Source organism: Budorcas taxicolor, chromosome 15, assembly GCF_023091745.1.
Source record: "Budorcas taxicolor isolate Tak-1 chromosome 15, Takin1.1, whole genome shotgun sequence".
Lineage (NCBI taxonomy): Eukaryota > Metazoa > Chordata > Mammalia > Artiodactyla > Bovidae > Budorcas > Budorcas taxicolor.
In genome coordinates, this window is record NC_068924.1 from 33,658,619 (window position 1) to 33,671,222 (window position 12,604).

A 12,604-nucleotide genomic window follows, 5' to 3' on the forward strand; every position below is an offset into this window, starting at 1 on the left:
CTCTCCCCCCACTAACTTTGCTTCTCTTTCACTTTGTTCTTTCAGAAAAGCCAGAGCTGGTACAATGTAAGTACCCCTTTTCTCGTCTTGTTGGGCGCGTGGGCGGGGATGGCTGTGCCTAGGGGATGGAGTACTGGAGGCGCGCTGTGGTCTCCCTGCGGGCTTGGAGCCTAGAATAGTGGGCATTGCCCTTGGCCAGAGCCCTCCCTCCAAAACCAGACCTCAGTTACCTTCTGTAGCAGGGCAGGACTGCTGGTGAGGTGGAGGGGGTGCAATTCCCGGAGACCACCCAGGGATGGACCGTCTCCCCGAACCCCCACCCCTACCCCTGGATCCTGGACACCCTCCAGCCCTGATGGAGGAGACCAGGCTGGGGAGGCGCCCCCACCAAAGGGCAGACAGGACTTGGGACGGGGACCATCATCCTGGGGCCTGATCTTAAGGCCAAGTTTTCCTTCCTTTTACCAAGACATTTGGAGGAAAAAACAAGCAGCCAGAAACCTTTTCCTGTAGCAGAGGCTGGCTTATGTAACAGAATGTGACTTCTGCCCCAGGGTCACCTCAGTCGACCTGGCATGCTCCACCCAGAACACATCCCCTGTCCCTGGGGGCGCTCCAGCCAGGAGCTCCTACTGGGAGGCCAGTTATGGAGTAAGCAGCCCCTGCAGAGGCCACGTCCTCTGGGTCACAGAGCTGGGGCCAAGGGTCTCGAACTCGCCCCTGAAGAGCCACAGGCTGAAGTCTCGGCCGCCGGCCCCGTCCTGCTGCACCCTCCTGCCCTGTGGATGGACGGGCGGTTCGTAGCCGCCAGCTGGTCTCCAGCCACTGTCTTCCATCTCGGAGCCTGCTCTTCCCCAAGCTTCCCTAGTCTTGTGGACGCATCTTTCCCGCTCCCCGATACCAGGGCAGGTTGCGTGGTGGACCTGGGGACAACATGGGAGCGGGCGGCTAAGAGACAGACTTGGAGGATGCTCTGGTGCAGGGGAGGAGGGGAGAGGCTTGGGTTTCATGTAGACGCTCCAGTCAGAGTCACTGTGTATGTGTGTGGCAGGCGGGGGGAGTGTTTTCCCACACGGCTCAACAGTTCCCCCAGAATCAAGCAGCCAGCAGTTAGCCCCTGTAACTTCCAACCCGCTGCTGCTCAAGGGACTGGCCCTGAGATAGGACTGTTGTATCCCCGCCCTGGCATCACAACGGCACAGACAAGGAGGAGGTTGGGCTGCGCGGGTGGGAGGAGAGTTGAGGGCTGAGATGGCCCGCCTGGAGGAGAAGCCTGCCTGGGGCTGCAGCCCCTCAGCCCGCTAGGCCAACTGTGGTCTTCACCTGGGCTCACGGCCTCCCCATGGCTTAGGGCTGACATCCCAGGGGGGAGAGGAGCTCGCTGTCTGTGGGAGGTGAGGCTGGAGAATGCTTTCCTGGGAGTGGGTGGGACCTCCAGCATCCTTTCCCTCACGGAATCTTCCACCACCCTGGGTGGGGGTGGGGGGACTATTGTAAAATTAGTGCCTCACAGGGGACTGGGAAACACGTGGCTGCAGACCCACGAGACCATTAAAACGACTGGATTTGAACACGCAGTCCCTGTTGCACTCCCTCTCCCCTGCTCCTCTCTTTTCTTTCCAATAGGCTTTTCCGTTCTCTCTCGCATTGCCTTCCCTAGAGTCCTTCCCTCCCCTTTCCTGGCTGACTCCCCCCTTTTTGTCTCTCCACCTCCGCTTGCCGCTCCTTTCTGGCTCGGTTATCCCGACTGGCTGTCTCTTTCTCTCTGATTCTAACGGATTTTCCTCCCTCCCACCCTTTCACCTCTAATCTCTCCCTCAGCCCCGCTCAGAAGACCTGGTGTCCAAGCCCTCAGCAGAGCAACAGGCTAGAAATCGGTGCTGCTGCTGGGCTGGATGATGGAGGTGGGCCAGCTGCCCTGTGGGGTCAGGGGGTTCTGCTGGCAGATGAGCGAGAGGTGGCAGAGCTAGGCAGACAGATTTTTCACCACTGAGCCGCCTGGGAAGCCCACCCAGATGTACCAGCGTGCTTATCCACGGGCACGTCCTGAGTGTGGCTGTGCTCCTAGGCCGAATGGTCTGGCTCGATCAGGAAGCCAGGTCCTGGGGGCTTCCCCTGCTGGAGCCTGAGCTCAGCCTCCTGAGCCTATGCACATGGGCATGCCGGGCCCCGTCCCCCACGGAACACTGTGCCGTGTCAGTGCCTACGTGCCGAGGCCCCACCAGGAAGCTTCCCTTCAACGCCCTCTCCCCCGCACTGCCCCCAGTGTTCCATTCCTGGTTTCTCGGGAGGTGCTGGGCCTCTGTTGCGCTGACCCGGTTCTCTTTTTGCTGCATCTACTTGGCCCTCCCATGTCACCTCTGCGTTGCCCTGAGGCGACCAGACTCGGACCATCAGGAAGGAGGCGGAGGTCTCCCCCCTCAGCTCCGCTCTCAGCCCTCCCTGGCCCCTCTCCTGACACCGGTGGTGACTCTCCGGCTGCTCTGCTGCCCAGGGCTCCATTGTTGGCTCTGGAAGTCCTTTGGCTGAGCAAAGGCCTTGTCGTCCTCGGCCCCGGGGACAGTTAGAAGTGTCTGGCCGGATCCAGGATGGGGAGGGTCAGCACAGACTTGCTGACTGCTGCAAGAACGTCTCCAGCCCGTTGGCATGGCCTGGGTCTGATAAGAGAGGAAGCCGACCCAACGCCTCCCTGCCCTCTGCCCCAGCCTCCGCCTCTACCTGCCTCTCTTCTGCATTTTCTTCTTCTATCTATTTATCCAGGGAGGAACTGTCACCATGGTGACAAACCACCTTGGCATTTATAAAGAATGGGTCCCATGGAAGAAGGTGTTTGGACCCCAGGGAGACATGGAAAGGCTGAGACAGGAGCCTCTGGTCTCCAGCAAGGGCTCTTCAGATCAAAAGTGGGGTTTGAGGGACTTCCCTGGCTGTCTAGTGATTAGGGCTCTGCACTTCCCAATGCAGGGGCCGTGGGTTCGATACCTGGTCAGGGAACTAAGATCCCACATGCTGTGCAGCATGGCCCAAAAGAATGGGGCTTGAAGTGGGGGCTGTCGGCAGCTGCCCTGAGTCCCTCCCAAGGCTGATCACATCTACTGCCCCTGAGTCCCCCTCTTTGCTCCCCACCCCCCAGACCCACCATTGACCACCCCAGTTTTATTAGTCAAGGCGCCTAGTTTGGGGGATAAGTTCACAGAGGGATAAGCTGGAACAGGGAGCCAAGGGGAGAGTTGGGAGCAGGAAGGGGAGTAATCTGCCCCCCAAAGATGGCCCTGCTGGATGCAGCAGACTTAAATCTTGGAGGAAGCCAAGTCACAGAAGTCTCTTCCTGGTGCTCCAGGTAGACAGGTGCTTTCTCACCTGCCTTGCCTCTTTCCTGGGATCAGTTGTCTCCAGGCAACCCAGGGAAGGAGCCCAGACCCAGAGGCTGCCCTGAGGCTGTGGGCCCAAGTTGCCTGCTGGTGCAGGCGGGGGTGATGCCGGCTGTCCTGGGGGAAGAGGGATGGCGCCAGTCCTGTGGAGTGACCGGGCATGTCTGGCAGACATGTGACTGAGAAAGAGGACGGAGCTTTGTAGGAATGAGACTCGGATTAGGGTGTCGGTGAGAAAAGTGGGAGTGAGTGCTGAAGGCATCCCCGAGGACACCTTGGCAACCTGGTATTTTTTCCGGGGAAGATGAACTCCGCTTCCTCCACATGCTGACCCCCGCATCCCCAGTAGCCATCTGGACTCTGGAGTGACCCGTCTCCAACTGAGACCTCTCCCAGTCCTGCTCCTCCGTGTCTCTCTGTCACACCTTCTCCCTTCCCCTCTCCTTCCTTTGCTCAGTCACCTCCCCCATCTCCCCTTAGGCCACATCCGGCTCCTCCCTACCTGGATTTGGTTGAAAGTCCAGCGTTTGCTCTGAGGGTCTTAATTGGCTTTCTTCCTAGGTGAGGCCAACATTCTACCAAAATCCATCTGTTTTTCTCCTGGGTTCCTCCACCCTCTCCCTCCTGCTGCTCTACCCGGGGAGCAGGTACCACTTGGTCCCAGCTCCCAGTGTTTGTCATCGAGTTAATATTTAGCCCAGGTCAGTTCCCTCTCCTCAGGCTGGCAGTGCCCTGCCCGGTGGCAGTTGTGAGGGGGTGTAGGAGACAAAGGGTCCCAGGGCTTATCTTTCTGGGTGTGTCCTGCCCCTGAGTCATCCTGCTGGAGCCCAGTCATCCCCTCATCTGGCTCCAGAGATACTCAAGCGTTTCCAGGATTCAGCCTTCATGGGTCCTGGTTACCGCCTAGATCGTTGGATCTGGGGTGGCCCAGGAGCAGGGCATTCCCGTCACCCTGTAAAATGGAATGGCTGGGTTCTCCTGTCCCACTGCTGATGATGGTGTGGAGAGAAGCTAGGATATGTGGCTTGGAGAGTGTTGGCATGGACTAGGCGCTGGGGTGCCTATAGGAGTGAGGACGTGTATGGATGTGTGCACACGAGATGCCATGTCAACAGGAACAGTGTCAGAGGTGTATAAGGAATGCGTTCATTTGGTAAATAGGTCTTGAACAGCTGATACTTGAAATTCACCATGCTGAGTGCTGGAGGAGATCGTTTGAGGTGTAGCATGTTCCTGGAGACAGTGTTAGTCTGATGGAACAATCACCCTGTGTGATATGATGGGTGGAGGTGGTGGCTGTATCTGGGGTGTACACTGAGAGAGACAAGAATACAAGTCCTGGAAAGACTCAGAATCTTCCTCTGCTTCCTCCAGCACCATGTAACTGGGAGACGCCAGGTTCCTCTGAATCAGAAATTTGAGATCCAGAAGCAAGAATCTTGCATACATTTGTTAGATCAGTTTTAAGTACAGTCACGTCTGAGTCAAATAGGACAAAGGCAACGTTCTTCATCGTGTGCAGCCTGGAGACCCTCCTGGGCTGGACGTAGCTGTGGAGGGCAAGGAAGATGCCCTGTTTGTCTCATAGTTCTGACGTTTCCTGGGAATCCAACCTTCCCGGCCCCGGTGCTGTCTGACCTCTGCCCCCAGCTTCTCTTTCTGGAGGCCTCCTTGTTCCCATCTGCCTGGCTCCCGTCCTCGCCAGAGATCTCAGCTTCCCTGCTCCTTTTGACCCAGCCCAGTCTCTGCTCAGAGCATGGCTCCTTGGCCGCCAAAGTCTGAGCGGCTGTCTGGGAATCCTCATCCTGGCCTTGATCCCCATCTTGCTAGAACTGGAGGCAGGACGGCATCCCTGGGAAGGAAGGAGATGCCTCAGACGGACCTGGAAACTGCTGACCTCAACTTCTCCCCACGTGCACCTCTGAAATGGGATGAGTTCAACTTCCAGGTTCCTGCTGCTTCTCTGGGGAGGTCGGTGGATGGATGGATCAGTGAGGGGCCAGTGTGTCTCCAAAAAGTCCCTGGCTGTTTTGCCTCTTCAATTTTAGATTTCAGCATAACAGCAGTGCCCCTGGCACCTCCTCCCCGCCCTTCCCCCACTTGGAGCCTTGGCCAGCTACTTTCCATTGCAGGAAACATCTGCTGGGGAGGCCAGGCTTGGCCGGGGGTTACTGCAGGACATTGGCCGGTACCATCACCCAGGTCCTGTAACTTGAGGCATGTGTAGGGCTCTGGCCCTGCCCGCTTACCCGCCCAGCCACCCCCCTCCCTCCTGCCGCGGATGACTCTAACAAAGAAGTTGTTTGCTGGTCAGCCGAGAGGAGCTCGGCCTGGGAGGAAAGGGGGGTGTGTACGGGTGGGGGTGGGAGCAGGCCCTGGTGCCTTGGCCAGCGGTGGCCGTGCTGCCTGGGTGAGGACCGTGAGTCATAGCCACCAGCACCCGCCCAGAGGAGCGATTGCACGTTGAACGGGCTGCCTTGTGGGACTAGCCAGACGGCGCTGGGGAGTTGGGTGTCCGTCCTCCTGGGAGTTTAAGACCCGCCACGAGCCACTGGGCTGTGAGCCGCAGCAGGGGGGACCTCCGGCAGCCCCGTGCACTTGCCCTGTCACCAGGTGCCCCGTGCACCTGGCCACTGCCGGCTGCTCAGAGCAGCTGTCCACGCCGACCTGGAGAGGGGCTTCATCACCTTCCCTCTGGGTCACCCTTCGCCCAGAGACCTGCCGCGCTGGGAGCCAAGTGGGATGAAACAGAGCCCAGCCACGGGAGGCTGGCCAGCCAGCCTGTCCCGAGAACCATGCTGACCGCACCCGCCCAGTTGTGAAGCTTGGAACTGGGAACCGAGCTCAAGGGAAGCCAAGGAAGTATCAGGGTCACACAGACCCTCTGCCGAGGAGCCCGAAGCCACCCATTCACGTCCAGCCCAGGCGAGACTGCCTGTTTGCATCCTGGGAGTGCGGTGAGGGATCTGAGCTCGAGGATCAGTGTTTCGTGGGGAGGTAGCCTGTGGGAGCGATGGAATCTCTGATGGAATCGGGGGTCCTCTGGAGCCTTCTGCTGGAGCAGGACAGCCAGCCTTTGCAGCAGCACCTGAAGAAGCTGACGGAGGGACCTGCCGGTGCGGAATTCTGCTGCTGGCCCGGGTCTGAGGAGATCCCCGCCGTGAGTGCATGTCCTCGCTTCTCTATGCTCTGGGGGCCCCTGGTTTGACAATCCTTGGACCAAAATTCTTTGGCCATTTAAAATGAAAATGCATGAGCCTTGCTTCTCTTTCCGTGGGAGGAGATGGCTTTAAGAGTGCGAGGACGCCAGGGAGAATGGGTCATCGCCTCCCACGTCAGTAAGGTAGCTGGTGGCAGCCGACTAATATCTCTGTACTTTAGACCCTGGGAGGCTAGCTGGCCTGCCTTCCATGCTGGCAGCCTGCTCAGATCAGGCCACTGATTTGCAGGCCTGAGTTAAGGGGTTCCTACACCCCAGGAAGCCCTCGCAGCACTGGCAGACCTCCAGGACCAGGGCTGGATGGACTCTCCCCTCCTGACAGCCAGGACTGTGTTTGAGGAGAGGAGGGGAGAGGGTGTTGCCCTCAGTTTGCCTCTGGTTTGGAGATGAGGGCCCGACTCCCTGCACCTGCATCTCTGTTGATATCTGAGCCCTCACTGGATGTGAGAGGAGCAGGGGTGACAGAGGACCATGGAGAGAGCATTAGCAACAGGAGGACTTCCAGGCTGGGGGTAATCGCATGTCTGATGTCCAGTTTCAACTGAGGGGGATTTGGGGCCACCTGGTAGGCTGGTCCTCAGGCTGATATTGGAACTTTGTAAATATAAAGACTGACTTAACTAATAGGTTTTGTTTTTGTTTTAATTGTGGGAGTTCCCTGGCAGTCCAGTGGTTAGACACGGTGCTTTCACTGCCAGGGATCCGGGTTCAGTCCCTGGTCAGGGAACTAAGACCCTGCAAGCTGCACAGTGTAGCAAAAAAAAAAAAAAGAAAAAAACCCACAAATAAATTGTGTTAAAATCCATGTAACATGAAGTTTACCATCTTAGGTATTTCTAAATGTATATTGCAGTAGTGTTAAGTAGGTTCACGTACATAAAATTTCCAGAACTTGCAAAACTGAAACCATACCCCCCCAAAGAAGACCCACTTGCAGGCATGGAAGGCTAGTGGGGACCCCCACATAAGTTAGTATCTCATCACCAAGAGGTGGTGCTCGGCTGTGGTTCCCTTCTTGGCTCAGGAACCCCAAGGCCGTGCAGAGGGACAGCTCGGACCGGGAGCTGTGGACCACACTGCTCGTACCGTGGTTACTCTCATTTGTAACCATGTGTCTCGGGCAGGTTGCTTAAACTGTGCCTCAGTTTCCTCGAGTCTAAAATGGGATAATAAAAACGACCCTGTCGTCAGGTGAAAGGGCTTATGACAGTGCTTGGAGCGTAGTCATTTCTCACTCTGTGTTAGCTCTCCGAGGTCGGTCAGGAACTTATAGACAGTCAGGTGGTCAGGCAGGGGTTTTCAACATGTGGACTCTTGTTCTGTGAGGCCAGGGAGCCTGACATTGAGGCTGGATATCTTTGTGTCGTTTTGAAACGAACATGTAGGTTAGAGGAGTATTGTCTTCTGAGGTCTTTTCTAGCTGTCGAAGTCACAGGGTGGACTGGCTTCCAGATTTTCCCTCCCAGTGAGTGATCCTGACTCTTGAAGTTCGGGATTCTACAGCATGTCATTGCTTTGGGGAAGGTAACAGAGGATCCCCTTGGAAATACAACTCATTTTATAAATGAGCCAAAACAGAGGTTTAAATTTCAGATTAACTCTGGGCAAAGTAGTGGAAAGCACTGTCTTCTCTCTTACGTGGAAAACCTTCCCAAACTGAAGCCGTGCTGTTTTCTCTCCTCCAGCTTCCTAAAATCCTCTTCTCTCTGGCACAGGTAGTCAACTGAGCTGAGGTAGTCAGAACCTGCTGCCAGGGTGGCCAGGCTGCAGCAGTCCCTGTCTTGCAGGCTGTTGGTTCTGCAAAAAGCCAAAAAGCTAACAGTGTGAAGCTCACTCCATTGTTGCCACAGCTAGTGGATTCTCAGGAAAGTGGGCCAGAAAGTGTAAGTGGCCAAGACCTGTCAGTCAACAATACCAGGACAGTCTGCCTACCTGTGTGTGCTCCTGACCTAGGTAGGTCAACAGGTCACCCAAGTGGAGTTCAGATGGTCTGTATCATGATACCTGGCCCTTCCCGGGTTGTGCACTTGTCTTCGTGTATCATCCTTGGGTTCCTTTCATCTACGGGCACACGATTGTAAGCTTAGAAAGAGCAGAATTCCTGTCTGATCAACTGGTTTATGGGATTTCCTGGAATGATTCGCTATCATTAGGAGTTTGCATTGAGGCACCGAAAAGGTTGGTGGGTGCAGGGACGTCTGGCAGCTCAGGTGGTGGCGGGAGGTGAGCTCGGAACCAGGGATCCAGAGATTTGCTCCTGACTGGCCGGGGGACCTTGGGCAGGGACCACTCTCTGAGCCTGGTTCCCTTGGTGGTGATACAAGAGAGTTGGATGGGATAGTCTTGTAAGCGGTGGTGAGCGAATGAAGTTTGAGTACCTCAAGTTGCCAGTTAGGCTTTTAATTCTCTACTTGTGTGCTTTTTTCAGTCCTAGTTTTATGGGTTTTTAAAAATCCAGATCAATTCTGCCCCTCCCCACACCAGTTTTATTGCAATATAATTGACATAACATTGTACTGGTCTTACGTCTTATGATTTTTTTTTTCCTGTCGTAAATTTCAGACACAACCAAGTGCTTACTGTATTACTCACGATGACAGCTTCTGAGAGCTGCACTAGGCACCATCATATATCCTGGGTCCTGCTATGGGGGTGGGGGGGGGTCCCCTTGGGCTCCTACTCCACTGTCAGTTGGTGCTTCCTGCTGGCAGAAGGCAGGACAGCAATAGCCCAGAGTGGTCCCCTCTTCCTTTCTCCACTTGGGATGTGGTTATGTGAACCCTGCTTAGTAGGGTTGACGTTTTCTCACTGATGCACACTGGGTACAAAGCCCTTGGCAGCTTCAAATTCTCTCCGCCATGTTTTTCCACACTGAGCCCCCTTTGCCTAGCCTGGCCTCACGGGGTCTCTGCCTTAACTGGAACCTCAGCTTTGCCTCTAAATATGCAAGCAGGCTCTCCTCCTGCACCTTCCTCCCCAGCCCATGAACCTAGCAGCATCCGCTAACCTTGACCATTGTCACTCAGGTGTTAAGCCCCACATACAAGCAGAGAAATGAAGACTTCAGAAAGCTCTTTAAGCAACTTCCAGACACGGAGCGCCTCATTGTTGGTGAGCGGGGTGACCTGGGTGTGGGGGCAGGAAGGAAGGCTGCTTCTCTGACTAGAGGGTCCCCAAGTGAGAGCGTCTGTCTGGGAACCGGGAGAGGAGACATCCAGAGTGCTGACCCAGTGATGGGGGCTCAGGCTGAGCCCCATGTGTGATGCCCTCCAGAGAGCCCCGCCTGGGAGCAGTCGCTGCCACTCTTGTGTCTGCACGGGGGACTGGGGAAATCCTGGAGAGGGAGTGGCGTTCGCTGAATTGTGTTGGCCTTTTTGCCTCTAATGTTCTTGCTTCCTCTGCTGTCTCATCCATGCCTCTGCCTCCAGGCAGTAGCGTGTTTCATACCCTACATGTTCCCAATCAGAAGCTGCTAGGGACTCCCTGGGCCGCTAGGCTGGTGTCTCTCACACCTAGTCTGTGGTGGGCAGTTGGGCTCCCTGGGCTGCTGGTGGGCGGGGGGGAGGGGGGGCAGTGTCTTGCTGAATTGTAGCGGTTTACTGAGAAGCTTCCCTGTCCCTGAGCTCCCTCTCCCATATTCTGCTACAGATTACTCCTGTGCACTCCAAAGAGACATTCTTCTTCAGGGCCGCCTCTACCTCTCCGAAAACTGGATCTGCTTCTACAGCAACATCTTCCGCTGGGAAACTCTGGTAAAGACGGGGGCTTCCCTGGTGGTGCAGTGGCTTCCATTGCTGGGGTGCATGGGTTCGATCCCTGGTCAGGGAACCAAGCTGCCACTAGCTGCACGGCCAAAAACTAAACTAAGAAAAAAAAAAACCACCAAAAATCTGAGACTTGCTCCCCGAGGCTGTCCCCTGGGCTGTGGCTGAGGAAGTAGCCTCCACTTTTGTTCTTTGGTTGATTTCATGCTCTACCCAAGCCTTTGTATAGTTCACAAAAGCCTGAGTCTTGAAGGATAGGTCTCTCTACCATGCCTTTCCCTCTTCCCTCCTTCCTGGGTGTGGAAGAGAGTGTGGAGACCATTTGATTTGGGGGAAATGCAGGTAAATATTTAGCTTCCCTGGTGGCTCGGTGGTAAAGAATACACCTACAATGCAAGAGATGCAGGTTTGATCCCTGGATAGGAAAGATTCCCAAGAGAAGGGAATGACAACCCACTCCAGTATTCTTGCCTGGGAAATCCCATGGATGGAGGAGCCTGGCGGGCCATACAGTCCATGGGGTCCCAATAGTTGGGCATGACTAAGTGACTAAACAACCACCACAGGGGCAGAATAGAAAGAGTCAGAGGAACCTTGGCCTTGCAACTCAGCAGAACTGGCTTGTACTTTCTGGGTTCTGCAACCAATTAGCCATGCAGTTTTAAGCTAGTCCTTTATTCTTCATTTGCCTGTTTCCTAGTTTTACAAAATAAAGTGAGAAATGATAACTAGTTAAGTGACTGTAAGTTCTCATCTGGTGCCAGGGTTCTGTGTTTCTGTAAGTGGCAGATTCTGATGGGATCCATGCATGTTTATCAGGCAGTGTAGAAATTAGAAAGCAAGCTCCTTGGACCAAGAATCAAGAGACCCTTGAGCTCCCAGTGAGGGTTGCTCTACAGCCTCTGAAATAAGGGACTCAACCAAGTGATCTCTGAGGAGGTCCCTTTGCGGTTGAGAAGCATATAGCCTATGATCTGACTTCCTCTGTGTGAACTGGTGCCTGGAGAACACTCGTCACCTGACTCTATTAATGCTGCCTCTTGCTTGTTTTCCTTTCTCTGTTTCTGTGTGGATGCCAGCTAACTGTGCGTTTGAAAGACATCTGCTCCATGACTAAAGAAAAGACAGCTCGCCTCATCCCCAATGCCATCCAAGTTTGCACTGACTCAGAAAAGGTAAGTAGTCTGATCTTGGACTTACTACTCCCCCAAAACCCAGTCCCCCTACTCCTGGATTCCTGCCCTTCAGTTGCATTAATGAGGAGACCAGTAGGGTTGGGGTGACAGGTGGTGAAGTGATGTGGATTGCAGGAACCACTTCTGTGGTGGGCAGGTGCTTAGAGTCTAGCAGGCGTGAGAGTGGAGTGCCAGGACATTGAACTTAGAACCAGGACCCCTGAAATAGAGTCCTGTGGCTATAGCTACAGTATGCAACCCGAGCCTCCGTTTTCTTATGTGTGAAATGGAGCCAGCGATGCCTATTTGTCAGAATCTTGGAATGACCTCCCACGCTTGAAAACACTAAATTGTAAAGCACTAAACAACGTAAGTGGTGTCATTCTGTATCAGGACAGCTCACTCCTTTTGATGAGCTGTCCTGATACAGAATGACACCACTTACGTTGAGTCTGATAGCAAATGGATTGTCTATATCGTTGCCATGGGGACGATGTGGTAGATAAAATCTGGAGTGGAGAAAGCACTGTGATCTTGGACCTTTTACCAGGCCCTGAAGACTGATACTTTCAGGTCTAGAGATGGACTGAACACAGGTCTACAACACCCTTCGACTCAGGCACTTCAGGATCAAGAGCCCTGAGACCTCAAGGTCTGATAGTCTTTGCTTCGAGTTCTGCTTCTAGCATGAAGCAGCTTTGTGATTACAGGGGTCACCTACCATTACCACCCTATTTCTCTTTATTGAATATTAGCAGTCGTGTTTATTTTCCAAGGTTTTAGTGTGGTTTAAATGAAGTAGTATTTGTGAAGCACCTAGAATGTCTCCAGTAAGATCTGGTTTCCTGTTGCATTCTTCCTGCATATTATAAAAGGTCCCCACAAATGTGTAGGCTTCTTAAGAGCAGCAGTTTCTTTCTGTTTTGTTATTGAGCTCAAAATGTGTAGAAAATTGTTTGCACATGCATTAGTGTATGTACATCTAGAAGAGGGCACACACTGATATTCAAGTGTTTGCTGAATTAATGAATCAAAGGGTGACTAGTGGGTTTACCCTCTCTTTCCTTTGGGCTG

The 12,604-nt window shown here is 54.3% G+C and overlaps 1 protein-coding gene across 1 annotated transcript in view; it reads left to right on the forward strand.

Moving 5' to 3' along the window:
* Positions 1–12,604, forward strand: part of GRAMD1B (GRAM domain containing 1B) — a 184,827-nt gene that overhangs the window by 149,733 nt on the left and 22,490 nt on the right. The window contains exons 4-7 of the mRNA XM_052652474.1: positions 46–66; positions 9,618–9,702; positions 10,240–10,343; positions 11,435–11,530. Coding sequence (XP_052508434.1) covers positions 46–66; positions 9,618–9,702; positions 10,240–10,343; positions 11,435–11,530 — 306 coding nt within the window. The remainder of the gene's footprint in view (positions 1–45; positions 67–9,617; positions 9,703–10,239; positions 10,344–11,434; positions 11,531–12,604) is intronic.